Source organism: Peromyscus leucopus, chromosome 22 (genome assembly GCF_004664715.2).
Source record: "Peromyscus leucopus breed LL Stock chromosome 22, UCI_PerLeu_2.1, whole genome shotgun sequence".
Lineage (NCBI taxonomy): Eukaryota > Metazoa > Chordata > Mammalia > Rodentia > Cricetidae > Peromyscus > Peromyscus leucopus.
This window is the reverse complement of record NC_051081.1, coordinates 30,728,627-30,748,122: the sequence shown is the minus strand read 5'-3', so window position 1 is coordinate 30,748,122 and position 19,496 is coordinate 30,728,627. Positions and strand designations below refer to the sequence as shown.

General features: G+C 39.2%; 2 protein-coding genes across 13 annotated transcripts in view; both read left to right on the top strand.

Moving 5' to 3' along the window:
* Positions 1-19,496, top strand: part of Birc6 (baculoviral IAP repeat containing 6) — a 188,573-nt gene that overhangs the window by 53,318 nt on the left and 115,759 nt on the right. For 8 of the 12 annotated variants that reach the window (XR_003734946.2, XR_005089742.1, XM_028873493.2 and 5 more), the window contains 10 exons: positions 2,018-2,243; positions 7,177-7,337; positions 8,265-8,396; positions 8,863-8,994; positions 11,663-11,841; positions 12,904-13,037; positions 13,742-13,903; positions 13,999-14,130; positions 14,778-14,875; positions 17,564-17,711. Coding sequence is in view for 10 of the 12 variants with exons in the window: in XM_028873493.2 (XP_028729326.1) it covers positions 2,018-2,243; positions 7,177-7,337; positions 8,265-8,396; positions 8,863-8,994; positions 11,663-11,841; positions 12,904-13,037; positions 13,742-13,903; positions 13,999-14,130; positions 14,778-14,875; positions 17,564-17,711 (1,504 nt within the window). In the remaining 2 variants the exon portion in view is untranslated. The remainder of the gene's footprint in view (positions 1-2,017; positions 2,244-7,176; positions 7,338-8,264; positions 8,397-8,862; positions 8,995-11,662; positions 11,842-12,903; positions 13,038-13,741; positions 13,904-13,998; positions 14,131-14,777; positions 14,876-17,563; positions 17,712-19,496) is intronic. The other 4 variants (XM_028873519.1, XM_028873527.2, XM_028873515.2 and 1 more) reach the window with 2 other exon arrangements.
* LOC114696026 (host cell factor C1 regulator 1-like) lies at positions 18,336-18,905 on the top strand. Its single transcript, XM_037198045.1, has one exon. The coding sequence runs from the start codon at positions 18,360-18,362 to the stop codon at positions 18,708-18,710; it is 351 nt and encodes a 116-aa protein (XP_037053940.1). The 5' UTR covers positions 18,336-18,359; the 3' UTR covers positions 18,711-18,905.

Here is a 19,496-nt window from a genome sequence, read left to right as displayed (position 1 = left end):
CTCTTAAACACTGAGCCATCTCTCCAGCCCTCTAAAATTTTTTTTTTTTTTTGAGATTTCTTTATTTTACATGTATGGATGTATTATTTGCATATATGTTTGTGCATCAGCACCATGTATACCTGGTGCTGTGGATCCAGAAGAGGGCATTAGATCCCCTGTACCTGGAATTACAGACAGTTGTTGCTCCCATATGGATGCTCTGCTTGAGAAGGCAGCAATTTCCAGTCCCGACTGAGTGATTTATTAAGTATATAATAATTGATGGTCTTGACATGTTGTATTAAGTTCTCTTTCCCTTTTTCTGTTACATTTTATCCAGTCGTGGTTTATCCTCCTCCCCACTGCTGTGGATCAAAGCTAGTTCTTTATGTATGGCAAAGAAGTCCTCCCTCACTGAACTAAGACGTTTTAGTGCTCCCTCTACATATGCAGTTAGTCCTTCTGTGTTTCTGTAACTCTTAGTATACACCACAGTTTATCTTCCTAACCTAGTCTTTAAAAGAAGTTTAAGCCGAGTTTGCTGGCACATGTATTTAATCCCAGTATTCAGGAGGCAGAGGCATAGGCCTGTTGATCTTTATGAGTTCTAGGCCAACCAAGGGGATATAGTGAGATCTTGTCAATGGGGGATGGGGGCTGTTGAGTTCGGTCTGTGGTTAAGAGTACTATTTAATTGCTCTTGCAGCCAACCTGGGTTTGATTTCGAGCACCTACACGGTGACTCACAACTACCTGTAACTCCAGTTCCAGAGGATCTGACACCTTCTTTTGACCAGGCACATAAAATGGTGTTCATACATACATGCAAGCAAACATTCATACACATAAATATTTGATAAGTAAAATTTTATTAAAACATTTAATAAAAATATTTTAAAAAGCAATAAAAGAAACTTAAGACCAGGTCGTGGTAGCAGACACCTTTATCCTAGCACTCAGGAGGCAGGGGCAGGCGGATCTCTGAGTTCTAGGTCATCCTGGTCCACAGAGTGAGTTCCAGGAGTTACACAGAGAAACCCTGTCTGGGGGTAGGAGGGAGAAGCTTAAGACATTTTCAGTGAAAAATGTGTTTAAGAGTTAGATGTGGTGGTGCACAGATCTAACACATACACTTGAAAGTCTGAGACTTGGAATACTGTGATTTTTGAGGCTAATTTTGTCTACATAGTGAAACTTCAGTTTAGTTCCTTGCCCCTTAACCTCCCCATAAAAAATGTTACATGCGTTCTAAATAGGTGTAATATCTGAAGTTAGTATATGTTCTTTATGCTTCCTTACAGTTTGACATTCTGATTTTCTCTTATACAAAAAGTAAACTCTTGGTGTCTACTAGTTAATGTAGTTAACTTTTAAGAACTAGTAGCATAGATTGTGGTAATTTTCACTTATTTATTTAATACTGGTATGTCTAGAAGACAACTCTCATAGAAGAGAAGGGATAGTTTAATCTTTTTTTTTTGTTGTTGTTTTTTGAGACAGGGTTTCTCTGTGTAGTTTTGGTGCCTGTCCTGGATCTCACTCTGTAGACCAGGTTGGCCTTGAACTCAAAAGAGATCCTCCTGCCTCTGCCTCCCGAGTGCTGGGATTAAAGGCATGCGCTATCACTGCCTGGCAGTTTAATCTTTATGTTTGTGGATGTTTATTGCTGTCAGAATAAACTTTGGCTATTTTGAAATTTTTAATTGATTATGAAAGGGCATTTCTTACGTAGTTGCTGGCACCTTGTATTTGCTTTGTAAATAGCATGTTAGAAAAGTGAATTGCTCATCCAAGTGTGGTAGTTTGTGTTTTGATACCATATTTCCCCGTTTCTAACAGATTGAGTTTAGGCATACTGACTGAGCTGTCCCATGGCCAGGGTAATTAGTATGGAGTAGAGATTCCTTAGCCTGCTTTATTGGCTTTTATATATTTGGCATGTTGTATTTTGAATAGACAAAAAACATGAATTAAAATAATGTCTTTTCTTTTTCTTTTTAAATCTGTTTCAAATATTGTATTCACTACTGTTAAGGAGTTGATTTATTGGTGGACCAGCCTTTCACACTTGAAATCTTGACGTCTCTAGTAGAGCTAACTCGATTTGAGACACTGACTCCACGATTTTCAGCTACTGTCCCTCCATGTTGGGTAGAAGTTCAGCAAGAACAGCAGCAAAGACGGCACCCTCAGCATCTGCATCAGCAGCACCATGGAGATGCTGCTCAGCACACCCGCACTTGGAAATTGCAGACTGACAGGTACTGGGCTTCTCCAAGGAGCTTCACCTTAGACATCTATCGTAACATGGAGTTCCCAGCTATGTTACTAGTTCTCTTAATATTTAGTATTAGTAACTTTTCTCCCTTGCATTTGTCATTTGATTTTGGATATTTCTGTACTGTTTCATGTTATAGGATAATAAATAAAATAAGAGAATCTACTATTTGTTATTTGATTACTTAGCCCTCAGACTTCTTTAGCAAATATTTAAATATTCATGTGCAAAAACAGGCACTAGTGGACACTAGTACTATGATTCTTGTGAAAGTCCTATCTTAATTGGCTTCAGAAAGTGAGCAGATGTATCCTATGCTATCGTTATAGTTCAAAGATGGCCGTGATCAGACTAGCATAGGGGTGGGGAAGGGGAAAAGACACATGAATGCACATTCAAGTACATGGGCGAGAGAGAGCATCCTTAGAAAGCCCTGAGTAGAGACACTGATTCCGGAGCAGTGCAAGTATTATAAAGCCCTAACATAGTGTGTCTCGAGGTAGTGAAAAGAATAGTTGGAGTCTGGATATGATTTAAAGGTATAGGGGATAGAATTTTGTGATATATTTACCTCTACCGTGAGAGAGACTTCGTAGCAGTACAGTGTTGTTGGTTGTTTTTGCTCTTTACTCATTTGGGAACCCATTGCTCTTGGGGTCCGCTACCCAGCTCCCACATAAACCACCCACAGAGGCTTATTCTTTTTTTTTTTTTTTTTTTTTAAAGATTTATTTATTTATTATGTATACAGTGTTCTGTCTGCATGTATCCCCACAGGCCAGAAGAGGGCACCAGATCTCATTACAGATGGTTGTGAGCCACCATGTGGTTGCTGGGAATTGAACTCAGGACCTCTGGAAGAGCAAACAGTGCTCTTAACCTCTGAGCCATCTCTCCAGCCCGAGGCTTATTCTTAATTATGAATGCCCTGCCTTAGCTTGGCTTATTTCTAGCCATCTTTCCTTAACTTAAATTTTCCTGTCTACCTTTTGCCTCTGGGCTTTTTCCTTTTCTTCCTTCCGTATATCTTACTTTCACTCTCACTCCATGGCTGGTTGTGTGGCTAGGTGGCTGGCCCCTTCTTTTCTCGCTGCTTGATCCCTCTTGCTTTTCCTTTTCTCTCCCAGATTTCTCCTTCTATTTATTCTCTTCCTGACAGCCCTGCCTATCCTTTCTCCTGCCTTGCTATTGGCCATTCAGCTCTTTATTATACCACCAGGTGTTTTAGACAGGCACAGTAGTAATATAGCTTCACAGAGGTAAACAAATGCAGCATAAACAAATGCAACACATCTCTGCATCATTAAACAAATGTTCCACATCATGTAACACACCTTAAAATAATATTCTATAACATTTCCCCCTTTTTGTCTAATTAAAAAGAAAGATTTTTCACTTTAACATACTAAAACTATACACAACAAAAGCAGTTATCAGTAAGAATTACATTTACAATATTCTGTCCATTTGTAGTTAGCATATTCAGAGAAAATAATGCATTATCCTATCTTAGTGAATTCAGAATTTTACACTTAATTTACTTTCTATCATAACTAAGGAAAACTGCAACTATAACAATCTAGTCTTCAACTCTATCAAAGACCCAGAAGGATGTAATATTATCTAACAACAGACACATTTTGCTTCCTGGACAGTCACTGAAATTCCTGTGCAGTGTTGGGGCATTCATCTTCAGCCTACAGGCCCAGAGTATCTGACAGACTTTTCAGTGAAGCAGGACATTTGATTGACTGTCCTGCCTTGTATTCACAAAATGCATCAGTCGCTTTCCTCTGTGTCCTGCAAAATGTCTGACAGACTCTTCTGTGAAGCAGGAGTCTCGAAGGACTGTTCTGCCTTGTTTTGTTTGGCAGTGTTCAACAGTCTTTTTCCTGTGTCCTGCAGGTCCAGTCTGCACACACTGTCAGCAGTCAAAGGAAGAGCAGTTTCTTTGCCTGGTGCTTGCCACAATGAAAGCAAACTCCTATGGAGTTTTTTCAGTGCCCATCATATGAAATAGATTGGTGCTGCCAGAAGCAGATGTCTCTTTGTCATGAAAAACCTTAGGTTAACAAAACATCTTAAATGCCATAGTCTGTAGTTCTTTGAAGTGTTTGAAAACCAGTTATCTATCTAAAATATATCTCTATGTCATTTTGAAAACATACCTAACATATCTACAAATTTGATTGTTATAGTGGCTAACTACTAAGCTATGTTTCTTGATTATCCTATGTAATTTATTATAATAGCTTTCACAAACTAGAACTTATATTTTAAATGACAGTATAGGTACAGTACCTTAAACAAGTAGAAACATACATACAGTGTAACAAAAATAACTTTAAATTTGTATCAATATACTATATTCCCCTAAATGATAACAAAAATCTATAACTCACCAGAGACCTCCCACCCCATCTCTTGGGAATGTAGGCATGGTATTCTCTAAACTGCTTCCTTTTTTTTTTTCCCCGTTTTTTTTTTTTTTTTTTTTTTGAGACAGGGTTTCTCTATGTAGCTTTGCGCCTTTCCTGGATCTTCCTCTGTAGACCAGGCTGGCCTCAAACTCATAGAGATTCGCCTGCCTCTGACTCCCGAGTGCTGGGATTAAAGGCGTGCGCCACCACCGCCTGGCTCTAAACTGCTTATTGCTATCTGTGGACAAAGTATCTTTAGAGTCCCTGAGAAAATTTGAGATAATGGCTAAATCCTGGGAAGACCAGGTATAAACCTTTGTAGATAGATATCATCTGTCAAGTTTCAGGAGGTCTCCCTTGATCAAACCGGATTCATATTCCTGAAAGAATCCACAACCTTTTGTCTCCTTTGGGACCAAAACTCCAAAGCATTTTTGATTTCCACTTGACAAATATGTTTTTTTTTTATTTTACTTTTTTTTTTTTTTTTTAAATTTAGATAGCCTTAAAGTATCTAGGTTGGTTCAATTTTGCAGTCCTGTTCACAAATCCATGTGTCTTAGCAGCTGTCTCTTGCCCATCTGCTATCAAAATACTCAAAATCAACATAATACTATACAGGATTCAGACTCCCTATGTGTTTCTCATTTTATGTGGCTTTTTTCTGTTATATTACTTTTACTGTCTCTTTAAAGACTTTATTATTTTTAATCTATTTCTTTCTATGACTATAACTATTTTCTTTTCTTTCTTAAGCCTATGCACATTGAAAAACACATTGGAACCTGTTTAGAAGTTTTTCCATTTGGACTTCTTTTTCTGTGTATCTCTTAGTCCTTTTTGACCACATGAACAAACTTTAAACTGCTAAGCTGCAGCGGGGTCTTCCACTCTGCTCAGTCAGCTAGCTCTGCCCTGGTGAAAGCTAAGCCTAACCTCCAGGTGGAGGTCCATGATGGAGAACTGCATTAAACCTTCCTAGCCATGGAAGCCAGTACCTGCATTGCTGTAAGCAGTTTTTACTCAGCTTGCCATTTTAAGTTCTATTTAGCGCTGCTGAGTCCCTCTTAAAGGAACCATGCCTCCCTTTGCTTCCTCCCTTTCCCTCTCTCCCTTTTCCCCCTTCTTCTTCTTCTTTCTTTGCCCTCCACCTTTGTCTTTTCTTCTTTCTCATGCCCTACATGGAAATGTGGGGCCCATGTTAGTATGCAAAAATGTCATTGTTTTTTTTTTTTTTTTAACTCTTTTTTCTCTTTTGACTCTACCCAGCTCCCAAATAAATCACACATGGAGGCTTATTCTTAATTATAAATGCCCGGCTTTGCTTGGCTTGTTTCTAGCCAGCTTTTCTTAAATTAGCCTGTCTACCTGTTACCTCTGGGCTTTCATCTTTTTCTGTTTCTGTATATCTTTTTTTTTTTTTACTTCCTACTCCGTGGCTTGCAGTATAGGTGGGTGGCTGCCCCCTGGGGTGGTGGTGGTCGTCTTCTTCTTCTTCTTCTTCTTCTTCTTCTTCTTCTTCTTCTTCTTCTTCTTCTTCTTCTTCTTCTTCTTCCTCTTCTTCCTCTTCTTCCTCTTCTTTCTCTTCTTCTTCTCCTCTTTATTCTTTTCCTCTTATTTATTCTCTCTCCCTGCCAGACCTGCCTATCATTTCTCCTACCTTGTCGTTGTCCATTCAGCACTTTATTAGACAGACCATCAGGTGTTTTTTTTAGACAGACACAGTAATACAGCTTCACAGAGTTAAACAAATGAAGCATAAAAGAATGCAAAAACATATCTTTGCATCATTAAACAAATGTTCCACAGCACAAAAAAATGTAACACACCTTAAAATAATATTCTACAACAGTACAATATATGAAGTAAGGAGCTCTTATTTCACAGTGACGATTCTAGGACTTTATTCATAGATCTAGGTTGGGGTCCAAGAATGTTCAGGTAATTTATATATGACAGAATGCCATGTTGATGGTCACAGGCTTTGTTGTTAGGAACAAATCTCAAGGCAGGTACAGATTGCTAAGATAAGATCATGGCCCTAAGTTTCACCTCTCTTCTGTGAGACACTTATCTTTCTTTTATATTTTATGGAAAAAATAATAAAAAAAATCAGGACCTTATTTTTAGTTATTCCTATGTGTGTATTTAAGTATATGCCACATGTGTGCACATGACTGTGTATGCCAAAAGATATCAGATGCTGTGCTACTGGAGTTAGTGGTAGTTATGAACTGCCCAATATGAGTGTGTGTAAATGTATTTGGGTCCCGTGGTAAAGTTTCTTTTAACCACTGAGCCATCTCTTTAGTCTGTGTCTTCCCTTTCTTTTTTTGAGGAAGTATCTTTGTTTCTCAGTCTTGTCTAGAGCTCTCTGCATCCCAGGGTTTTTTTGGGATATATAAAACAAGGAGTAGGAAAGGTGGTGTGATGCTAATGATATTATATATGAGGAAGATTTTTGCTTTACTTAGCATTTTTCACCTTTTCTGACAGCAACAGCTGGGATGAACATGTATTTGAATTGGTTCTACCTAAAGCCTGTATGGTTGGACATGTAGACTTCAAATTTGTTCTGAACTCGACCATCACCAGTGTCCCCCAGATACAAGTGACACTGCTGAAGAACAAGGCTCCAGGCCTAGGGAAGTCCAATGGTAAGAGGGACCGGAGTCCATGCTGGAAGACCTTGTCTCGTGGTTGGTGTCTTTATAGAGGCTAATTGTTAGCTTGACTGGTGGTTCTGGTGGCTCTTCCTGCTCCACAGAGCTGTTTGCCTGTTTAGAGTCATAGTCATCTAAAGGACATTTCAGAGTTTTCCAGTAACTCAGTAGTTTGCAGAATTTATGATGGTAAATAGTTAATCAAGTCTTTGTGGAGTGACATTAATTCCACTTCTGTGATTGCTAGCTTTATGCTTTGTCATTTTAAAGGAAGACTTGGTGGTAAGAAAAACTGTTTTGGAAATCATTATTTAAAAATAATCAGTCAAGCTAGCCTTTCATGTAATTCCAGAAATAATGTCATTTTTTTTTTCTTGGATTTACCGTGGTAGGATCTAGATGTTATTTCTCAGTATTTGTTTTTCTTTTCTTCCCCATCTTTCTGTTTTTCTTTAAAAATTCATTTAAAAAATTGAGAATAAATTGATTATAAGATGGCACCCTAATGCTAAGGGTACACACATTCAAATCTGAAAATTTTCCTTTGCCAGAAATTTCTTGTGTGTTTGCATACTTATTTGAGGGATGTGTGTGTCTGTCTGTTTGTGTATTCTCATGACATTTTCATGTAATGAATCTAGGATTTGGGCAGTTGGTATTTTAAAAACTTTGTGGGTATTTGTACTGTGCAGCTTAGGGAAAAACTTTAATTGCCAACAAGTTATATCTTCAGGCAAATACTTTTACCATTGAGCGGAAAGTATAAAGTCATCTAGTTTAATTTTCTCCTCTTGACAACAACCACTGTGTATTATTTATGGTCAAAATCATAGTTCCGTTTAGCAGAAAGTTTTAGATTTTTAGGCACAAGAATTATTGATACTAAGCAAAATTAAGCTTACTAATATTTTTATCCTCTAGAAACAGCAGTAGATAGGCAGATCACCTTTCCTTTGTCTCCAGCTCTTAACATTGAAGTGGAACAAAATGGGAACCCGTCTCTGGTTGATTTGAATGAAGAAATGCAGCACATGGATGTAGAGGAGTCACAGTGTGAGTTCAACCACAGAGCTGTTGTCCCTGGCAGTAAAGGAGTAGTGGTCTTAATGCATCCTATTGTGAGAGACTTCCTTATGGCTTGCAAAAGCTCGGTTTTAAGAGTATGATTAAAAAGTAACCTATAATTCTGCTTTGGCAATGTGCTGTCACTTTCAGTTCATCTTTGCAAATATAGCTGCACTAATACTTGTGTTCTAGTTTTTAATGCCTTGTGATTTGAAATCAAGTCATGATTCTATAGATACTTTCTTGAAAATCAGGGTGAAATATAAAATGAAAGTGGAAAACGACACATAACATAGATGATTGATTATACACTTCCCTAGCATGATGATGATGATTGTTTGATCTCTTCATATGTATTGTATTTTGTGTGGTGGTATCATATAAACGGGATGGAAATATCTTTATTGGATATCCAATAATACACTGAAAGAAAAATATGTATTTTTCTTTTTAGGTCTTAGGTTATGTCCATTTTTAGAGGATCATAAAGAAGACATTCTGTGTGGCCCAGTATGGCTTGCTAGTGGTCTTGATCTATCAGGTCATGCTGGAATGTTGACATTGACAAGCCCCAAACTTGTTAAAGGTAAAGTAACTTGCTTTATAAAAGTAGAATAAATAATATGATACCAACATAATAAAAGGATGCTTTGAAAATTGATCACAAAAATGCTTTTTTTTTTAAACTTTCATTAGCATGTCCAGCTCCCTATGTGTGAGGTTATCAGCTGGCATAAGTACCTATTTATGTGAAACTTTGATTCTAGGTTTTAGGGGTCTCAGTGTGTCTTTGAGATAGGGTTATATAGTTTCATCACAGTTTTGTGTTTTAAGAGAGTACATAGGGTTTAGCGCCATACAGTGGGTGGTTTTGAAATGTACACTCCTAAAGGTATGTTTTGTATATACAAGTCTTATTGTACTTCATGACTGTATGTCATTTGTTCATAAAAGATTTGAGATCCTATGATGTGTTTGGGTTCATTCTGGGAGGTAGTTGTCTAAAAAAAATCAAATCTCTTGTATTGTTTAGGGTATAAATGATCTTTGTAAGGAAAAAAATGGCTTAGACAAAATGGGTACACATGACATTGAATGTTTAAGGAAAGACTTAGTGTTTTTTAGTATTTTATTTTTCCTTTTCAAATCTTCCCCATGATCTCACAATCTTTTTTCTTTTCTTTTTTGAGGTTGGGTCTCTATGAGGTCATGACTGTGCTGATACTCATTATTTATATCAGACTGATTTGGAACTCAGAGATCCATCTGCTTCCAGAGTGCTAGGATTAAAGGCCTGCACCACCACATCTGGCTCTCAGGATCTTTAAAATTATAAAACTATGATTGTAAAATTTGAAGGGAAGAATAAAAGTATGAGTTGTGTCAATGGAAAGTTTGAAGCAGGAGATTGAGGTGGAGAGTCATTTCAGAGCACAGTAAACTGTCCAGTAGTAAGAAGAGTGCCACAGTATTGGGACTACTGGACTCAGAGAGAAACAAATCTAGTATGGTCCAGAATAGAAGCAGGCAGAAATGTGGAAAATGGTGGGGTAGTTACTGACATATTCAGAGATTTAGTACCTGCTACAATAGCGGTCTGTTGTTTTGTTAGGTATATTCATTTGAGGATAATTTACATTATAGATCAGATCTATGAGACTGCAATATAGGGTTAGTAACTGTTGAATTATTTCTTTCTTACAAAAGTTTTAGTTAACTCCAAGGTGTGGGTACTACTATATACGAGAAGGAACTGAACCACAAGAAGGTATTTGTCACACACCTGGAAGGACAGTTACTACACAAAACTTGGTAGTTATAGGAAAACTGTTTTTTTCTTCTTCATTCTGGAAGCCTTTCTCTCTCCTTTGTTTCTTTCTTTTTTTCCTCTTTCCGTTCCTTCCTCTCTCCCTCTCTCCCTCATCTTCCTCCCATCCCCCAGGGTTTTTCTCTAGCTCTGGCTGTCCTGGGACTGCCATTGCCTCCTGGGTGCTGTGATTAAAGTCTTGCACCACCACTGCCCAGAGTAAAAATATGGTACTGATTTTTTAACTGTAACTACTAAAATGCTTTATATATATATTTACATATATACATGCATGGACATATATGAAGTTTTTGTAAAGGTTCAAGAGGTGGTTCAGTGGTTAAGAGACCAGAGTTAAATACAGTTCCCCTTTCCAGGGGTTTAAACACCTGTTCTCCAAAGGCACTGAACTCAATATGAGTAAGGACATAACTCAGACTCACACATACACGTAATTAAAAGATAAAAATAATAATGTAAAAAAGGTTATGGCGGGAAGAGATTGCTTAGCGGTTAAGAAAACCCAGTTTCGCTGAGTGGTGGTGGCGCACGCCTTTAATCCCAGCACTCTGGAGCTAGAGGCAGGCGGATCTCTGTGAGTTCGAGGCCAGCGTGGGCTACAGAGTGAGTTCCAGGAAAGGCACAAAGCTACACAGAGAAACCCTGACTTGAAAAACAAAACAAAACAAACAAACAAACAAAAAAAAAAAAAAAAGAAAGAAAGCAAGAAAGAAAAGAAAAGAAAGAAAGAAAACCCAGTTTCAATTCCCAGCACCCACTTGGCAGGTCACAGCTTTCCAGGGGATCTGGTGCCCTCACATAGACATACATACAGGCCAAACACCAATGCACATAAAAAATGAATTAAAAAGGGCTAGATAGATCTTAGAGCATAGTCATTTGTTGACAGTACTCCCTTATAGACAATTTACTTTTGTTTGTGTTTTTCTATAGTTTACAAAATTTCTACCATTTAAGTAAATAGCGTCACTAGAACAGATAGGCCAACTGATTTCTATAGTCAAAATTTTTCTCATTGGAACAGATAGTATCAAATGATTTCTGTAGTCACAACTTTTGTGTTTTGTTTTCAAGACAGGGTTTCTCTTTGTAACAGCTTTGGCTGTCTTGAAACTCACTCTATAGATCAGGCTGGCCTTCAACTCAGAGATCCGCCAGCCTCTGCCTCCCAAGTGCTGTGATTTAAGGTGTGCCCTGTCAGTGTCCGGCACAGTTTTCTATTTTAGATTCTTAATAAAGCTTTATTTATTTATTTACTTTGCTATTGTGTCGAAGTTGTTCCATTATGTAACCAGATGGTACAAATTGAAATTTCTGGCCTTGTATATTTTTCTTTTTGTGGAGTTAGTACTTACCTTGCTCCATAATAATTAAAAAGTTTACTTTTTTGGTGATAAGTTTCCCACCTCACTCTCCACTTCTCTAGGTATGGCAGGAGGGAAATATCGCTCCTTTTTAATCCATGTTAAAGCAGTGAATGAAAGAGGAGCAGATGAGATGTCTAACAGTGGAATGCGTCCTGTTGTGAGACTTCCATCTCTGAAACACCAGGGTCACAAAGGCTACTCACTTGCCTCTCTCTTGGCAAAGGTTGCAGCAGGCAAGGTATGAACCTGATATTTGGACAGGACAATGTTGTAGCTGAGGTTTGTTGGAAGATGGGTTTTTCCCTTGCTTGATTGTTTGCTGCTTGGTCTATTGGTAATTTTTCTCTGTCCTGATTTCAAAAAACCTGTAATTAAGATGTTTTCAGTTATGTTTTAGCTATGTCCCCCCCCCCCCCCCCCGCTTTTCCATCAGGGATTCTTTGCATAGTCTTGGCTGACCTGGAACTCACTCTGTAGACCAGGCCTGCCTCTGCCTCCTGAGTGCTGGGATAAAGGCACATGCCACCACCACCCAGCTAATAACTTAGCTTTTATAATAAACTGTACTCACTCAATAGAGAGTATTTTTAGAAGGTACTTCCCTCAGGGCCTTTTTTGTTTTTATGACTCTTTGAGAAGGCTGCTTCTAAATAATTTTAGAGACAGCCTTGATCTTCATGGCTAATTTTCTACAACTATGCAACATTCTTCATACTTGTCTGAGTGTGGATTTTTCTCAACTTGAGTTTTCTTTATCTTTTTTTTTTTTTTAAGATTTATTTATCTATTTTATGTGCATTGGTGTTTTGCCTCTTTGTATGTCTGTGTGGGTGTTGGAGCCCCTGGTACTGGAATTACAGACAGATGTGAGCTGCCATGTGAGTGCTGGGAATCGAACCTGGTTCCTCTGGAAGAGCAGCTGTTAACTACTGAGCCATATCTCCATTATCATTCTTAAGAAACATTAGCAATATTATCTGTAGCACCCCCATTTCCTTGGCTTTGCATAGGTCTTTCAGTTTTTCAAGGACTTACCACAGTTAATCCTCAAAGTAACTCTGAAGTAGGCTGAGCAGGTGCTATATCTCTGTATTTCTGTAGCTGGGGATTGGACTCAAAGCTTTTTTTTTACATTATTAATGGACTTTTAAAATTTTGGCTATTTTTCCTATTAAAATTTTGTGGAAAAATAGGCATTTACCAATTTAATCTGAAATTTATTTTTTGACATTTGGAGTCTTTATTTTATATTTTTAGTTTCATTTGTTTGTCTTAAATTATTTGATTTTTGTATATTTAGGAAAAATCATCTAATGTTAAAAATGAAAATGCAGGAAGCACTCGTAAGTCTGAAAATCTACGGGGCTGTGACTTACTTCAAGAGGTGTCTGTCACCATTCGGAGATTTAAGAAAACTTCAATTCCTAAGGAAAGGTAATCAATCACATCTCGTTAGTCTGCTATTCTTTTTTCTGCTTGTTGTTTTGAGACAGGTCTTAGGTACTTCCAGGCTGACATTGAGCTGGTTCTCCTGCCACCAACTCCTAAGTTCTACGATTTAAGATGTGCCTTACCATGTGTGGTGGTTCTGCTATTATGACAATAAAAATACAAATGAACACATGATTAAACATCTTTCACCTGGAAGTATTTGTTTGCTTTCCTATTCTCTAAGTAAATTACAGTCTCTAAGGATATTTTTAATGGCTTTCAATGCTTTATTCCTGGTCTCTATATTACTGTGTATGAGGAATGGGTAAGAAATGTAAGAAACATTATTTGAGGCCACAACTACACTGTGTTAGATCACATTATTGTAAGCTTATTTTCCTTTTAAAACAAAACAAAACAAACAAACAAACAAACAAAAAAACAGCCTATGAAGTCTGTACCTCATGTAAGATTATTTAAAAATCATGTTTATCCTTTTATTTTTATTCTCTGCTTTTGCATTCTTAGGCTTTGAACCTAGGGCCTTAACTATGCTGGCAAGTCCTCTGCTACTGAACTACCCAGCCCTGAAAGCTTTATTTTTGATATTATTTTAAATGACACACTAAATAACCCTCCATGTTGCACAGCAGTAGTCTGATTGTTCTGTTTTCACTGGTGTAAATACACTGTGTATCTCTTTTTAGGGTTCAGCGTTGTGCCATGTTACAGTTTTCAGAATTTCATGAGAAACTTCTTAACACTCTTTGTAGAAGATCTGATGACGGGCAGGTCACAGAACACGCTCAGAGTCTTGTGTTGGATGCTCTTTGCTGGTTAGCTGGAGTTCATTCAAATGGACCTGGCAGGTTAATAATTAGGATTTTGCTTACCTTAATGATTGTCCCTTGCCTGCTAAGATTCAGAGACTAAATGAGACTGTTTGTTTGCTCTTATTTTGCAGCTCAAAAGAAGGAAACGAGTGTCTACTTTCAAAAACACGAAAATGTCTTTCAGACATTGTACGGGTTTGCTTCTTTGAGGCAGGACGAAGTATAGCCCATAAATGTGCCCGTTTTCTAGCCTTGTGCATTAGGTTGGTGTGTTTTTATTTCAAAGCATTCTTTGTAGGTATATCTATGGTTTGGTGCTGGTATTTTGTCTATGATATGATTTGATTCTCATCAAATCCATGAGTAACTTTTCAACAGTTGATGACTGTTAAGTTGTAAAAAAGAATTTGAGGGGGCGGTGGTGGCGCACTCCTTTAATCCCAGCACTCGGAAGGCAGAGCCAGGTGGATCTCTGTGAATTCGAGGCCAGCCTGGGCTACCACGTGAGTTGCAGGAAAAGGCGCAAAGGTACACAGAGAAACTCTTGTCTCGAAACCCCCCCTCCAAAAAAAAAAATTGGGGTCTTTAGGGTAAAATGCAATGTTAAATAAGTTGGCTGGGCTTACGTACTGCAACAGTGAGAATTTGATGAGTGGTGCCCTTCCCCCACTCTTCCTTTTGGATTTTCCATCACCTTATTCCTTGTCGTGCTGAGTCCCCTAATGTCAGCTCACGCTTATCAGCCCTTCCTAGTAACCATAGTGGTCTAACTTGGGAGAAAAGTCTTGCTTTTTTTTTTTTTTTTTTTTTTTTTTTTTAAGATTTTCAGATACTATGCCATGTTTAAGATTGGATTTAAATCATAAATAATGTCTTTAAATTCTTTCTTTTTTAATGAACAACTTTTCAGTAATGGCAAATGTGACCCCTGTCAGCCTGGATTTGGATCTGTTCTGTTGAAGGCTTTACTTGATAATATGTGCTTTTTGCCAGCAGCAGCAACTGGTGGTATGTAAAATTACTTTATTAACAAATAGTTAGAGTGAATAATTTAAGTTATTTTGTTCTTACTCCATTTTTTTCTGTAGCATATCTAGATTATTAGTACATGTTTTGGTATTGGGTGTGGTTTTGTTTGTGTATAGGTGCACCTGTGAGTACAGGTGCATTTGGGGGCACCAGAGATTCTCAGGTATAATTTCTCATAAATGTTTTCTACCTTACTTTAGAGTCAGAGTCTCTCATTGGCCTGGAACTTACTATTAGGCTAGGCTGAGTGTCCTGTGAGTTCCAAGGATCCTCTTGTCTGCATCTCTCCCACATGCCATAGGGCCTATTTTTTTTTTTAAGGTTTATTTATTTATTATGAATACAGTGTTCTGCCTGCATGTCAGAAGAGGGCACCAGATCTCATTTTAGATGGTTGTGAGCCACCATGTGGTTGCTGGGATTTGAACTCAGGACCTCTGGAAGAGTAGGCAGTGCTCTTAACCTCTGAGCCATCTCTCCAGCCCTAGCCCATATTTCTTATCTATGCTCTACCATGTGGCGGTACCTTTTTTTGGTATGGCATATTCATCTCCTGCTTCCTCTGAATCTGGCTGGCAACTCTAGTCCTCTTCTTCCCAGCATTCTCTCTGGTTCTCCCACCTAATCTCTACCTGCCTAACTGTTGGCCATTTAGCCTTTTTTTTTTTTTTTTTTTTTTTTTTTTTGTGATATATATTTTTTATTTTACAATACCATTCAGTTCTACGTATCAGCCATGGGTTCCCCTATTCTCCCCCCTCCCACGCCCTTCCCTTACCCCCAGCCCACCCTCCATTCCCACCTCCTCCAGGACAAGTCCTCCCCCGAGGACTGTGATCAACTTGGTAGACTCAGTCCAGGGAGGTCCAGTCCCTTCCTCCCAGACTAAGCCAAGTGTCCCTGCATAAGTTCCTGGTTTCAAACAGCCAACTCATGCAATGAGCACAGGACTTGGTCCCACTGCCTAGATGCCTCCCAAACTGATCAAGCCAATCAACTGTCTCACCTATTCAGAGGGCCTGATCCAGTTGGGAGCCCCTCAGCCTTTGGTTCATAGTTCATGTGTTTCCATTCATTTGGCTATTTTTTTTTCAATAATTGAGTAAAACTGAAATTTATTATATGCCACAGTCGTCTAGGGACCTCCATGCTATATATATATATAGCCTCTATGGTTCTATGGGTTGTGGTCTGATTGTTCATTTTATATCTAGAATCCACCAATGAGTGAGTACATACCATAACTGTCTTTCTGGGTTTGGGTTACCTCACTCAGGATGATTTTTTCTAGTTCCATCCATTTGCCTGCAAATTTCATGCTTTCATTGTTTTTCTCTGCTGAGTAGTACTCCATTGTGTATATGTACCACATTTTTTTCATCCATTCTTCCGTTGATGGGCATCTAGGTTGTTTCCAGGTTCTGGCTATTACAAATAGTGCTATTATGAACATAGCTGAGCATGTATCTTTATGGTATGTATCAGCATTCTTTGGGTATATGCCCAAGAGTGGGATGGCTGGGTCTTGAGGTAGTTCGATTCCTAATTTTCTGAGAAACCGCATAGGGCCTATTTTTAAGATGTGTTCTTAGAGCTTGGATTTAGGTCTTCCTGCTTATATATTAGGTCCCAAGGAAACCTAGGGTCTATGCAAGAGAAGCAAGTGCTCTTAACCTCTGAGCCATCTCTGCAGCCTAATGTTTTTATAGGCATTTCTCACAGCATTCTATAGCGTTCTAGTTTATTCATTTCTTTACTTTCCTAATTTTGAGACAACCTCTGTAGAGTATGGCATTTTATATTCTTTTGCTCACTGCAATAACCTCTGATCTTTCAGTTTCTTACGGATTTTTTTTTTTTTTTTTTTTTTATGTTTGGCATGTACTAAGATTTCTTTATTAAGGTATCTGATGTGCCATGGTCCTCTTATTCATGCTGCATTGGTGATATCTGACTTGGAGTTTAGAGTGCTGCTCCTCCATTCATTTGCTGAAGTGTACCGCTTTAAGCTCATTGCCACCAGGTGTTTTGAACAATTTTATATAGAGGAACTGTATTTCAGCAAGGTTAATTTGTCACTTTCTGTTTCTGCTTTTGTGGCTCTTTCTTACATTAATTTTTTTTTTTTTTTTGAGATGGTGTCTCTGTGTGGCTCTGGCTATTCTAGAACTTGCTATGTAGATTCCTGCTTTTGACACCTGAATTCTATAATTAAGGGTATACTCCATCATGCCTGACATATTAATGTACTCTTAACATAAATTTGATTATTATACTTCCTGAAAAGTGTTACAGTTCCTTAGGAAAATATTTCTGTATTAGTAGATTCGAGGGCATGCATGCCACAGTGCACACACATGGAGGTCAAAGGGCAGTCTACAGTGTGGATTCTGGGGATTGGACTCCCTTTGTCAGACTTGGAAGACAAGTGCCTGTCCCTGCTGCTCCTCATTTTACCAGCCCTGGAGTTCTTAATCTAAGACTTCCTCAGGATGCTGTTTGTTATTAGTGTTCTAGAACTCTTTGTTCTTCCTAAATTGTAAAGGATTATCTTTCTGCAACAGGGAGGTATCTTTCTAGTATAGGAAGCTGTATTTATAAACATGTAAACTGAAGTTGTGTATGGTGGAGAAGTAGGAGTAAAAGGCTTGATTCTGTTGTTTCCAGGTTCTGTCTATTGGTATTTTGTCCTGCTGAACTACGTCAAGGATGAAGACTTGGCTGGGTGCAGTACCGCTTGTGCAGCCCTACTTACTGCCGTGTCCAGACAGTTGCAGGACAGGTTGACGCCACTGGAGGCTCTACTTCAAACAAGGTTTGTTTTAATATCTTAAATTATGAACAGTGCACACAGAATTGTAAATTGATAGGTGGCTTAGTTGGGATTTCTATTGCTGTGAAGAGAAACCGTGACCACGGCAACTCTTATAAAGGAAAACATTTAATTGGGTCTGGCTTGTAGTTCAGAAGTTTTGTTCATTATCATCATGGTGGAAAGCATGGTGTTATACAGGTGGACATGATGCTGGAGAAGGAGCTGATGCTGACTGGAAGTGAACTGTGACACTGGGCATAGCTTGAGCATAAGAAATCTCAAAGGCCACCCTCTAACAAATCCCACACCTTCTAATAGTGCCGCTCCCTTTGGGGACCCTTTTCTCCAAAACACCACACTAGGTACACTTGAAACAGTGTTTTACCTTAAGGCGGCAGGCCTGTACTGTCTTGAACCACCGCTGCTCTGTGAAGCACGCGTCTGAGATGGCCCAGCTATGCCTAATCCCCTCCCCCACCCCGCCGACCCCTCCCGCCTTCTAACCTCGCGCTGCTGGCCTTCCATGCCTGTGTGGAACATATCCAGTGCGCCCACCGAGGCCCCTCTCCTCGCGTTGTGCCACGCCCTCAAAGGCTCCGCCTCTGCCGCCTGGATCCCACCCCTGTATCTGCAGGACCCCGAACCGTAATGATCCTACAACAGCCTCTGGAACGAGGCCCCCCGGGTCGGGACCCACGGGCCTCCACTGGGGTGACTCGCAGCCTGGACGCCAGGGAGCTCTTGCACAAGCAGTTTCTGTCTGACGAGAACATGGCCACCCACTTCTCCCGACTCAGCCTTCATAATGACCACCCCTACTGCAGTCCCCCTGTGACTTTTCCCCAAGCCCTGCCACCACTCAGGAGCCCTTGCCCAGAGCTGCTTCTCTGGCGCTATCCTGGGAGCCTGATCCTTGAGGCCCTCAGGCTGCTGAGGCTGGGGGATACCCCCAGTCCCTTCTACCCTGCATCCCCAGCTGGGGATATCATGGAGCTCTAAGTGCTGATGGCCAGTGTCCCTCCCCACCTTGTTCCTGACAACAAAGACCATCAACCCCGAGAGGAAATGAGATCCTTCCCCTATAACAGGATGATATTGAGCTCAATGAAACCCTGAATGGGAGAGGCAGCAGCTTGGGAAGGGAAAGTATCACCCCATTAGTGAATAAAGATTTCTGAGCAGTTAAAAAAAAAATTCATTTAAATGTAATTAGTCTAAGGTCCCCCTTCCCATGTTTTCTCTGGAACTGTTTCCTTCGGCCATTAGTACCATTCTGTACATGTTTTTCAGATGTATTTTGTGAAGTTTATTGTATATGGTTTTCTTGTTCTTCTTGTTGTTGTTTTTCCCTGCATGGATGTCTGTGCACAACATGCATGCAGTGCTTATGGAGGCTGGAAAAGTGTGTTGGATTCCCTTGAACTGGAGTTACAGATGGTTGTGAGCTGCCACTTGGGTGCTGGGCATCAATCCCAAATTCTCCGGAAGTATAGCTGGTGTTCTTATTCAGCTGTCTTTCTGGCCCTAATTGTGTGTAACAAAGATACTTTGCCGTGTTAATGCAAGAGGCATGTAATGTAATATATTAATGGTAAAACTTTATAGGTATAATTATGTAAATTGCTTGTTACTTTTTAAAAATCTTAACGAAGTGAAATAACAAAAGTTTGGAGTTACCGTTTTTCCTGGTCTTCAGCTTTTAAAGAAAAATTTTAGATTTTATTTTATATGTGTGAGTATGCATGTAAACATGTGCACTGTATGTGTAACTGGTTACTGTGGATG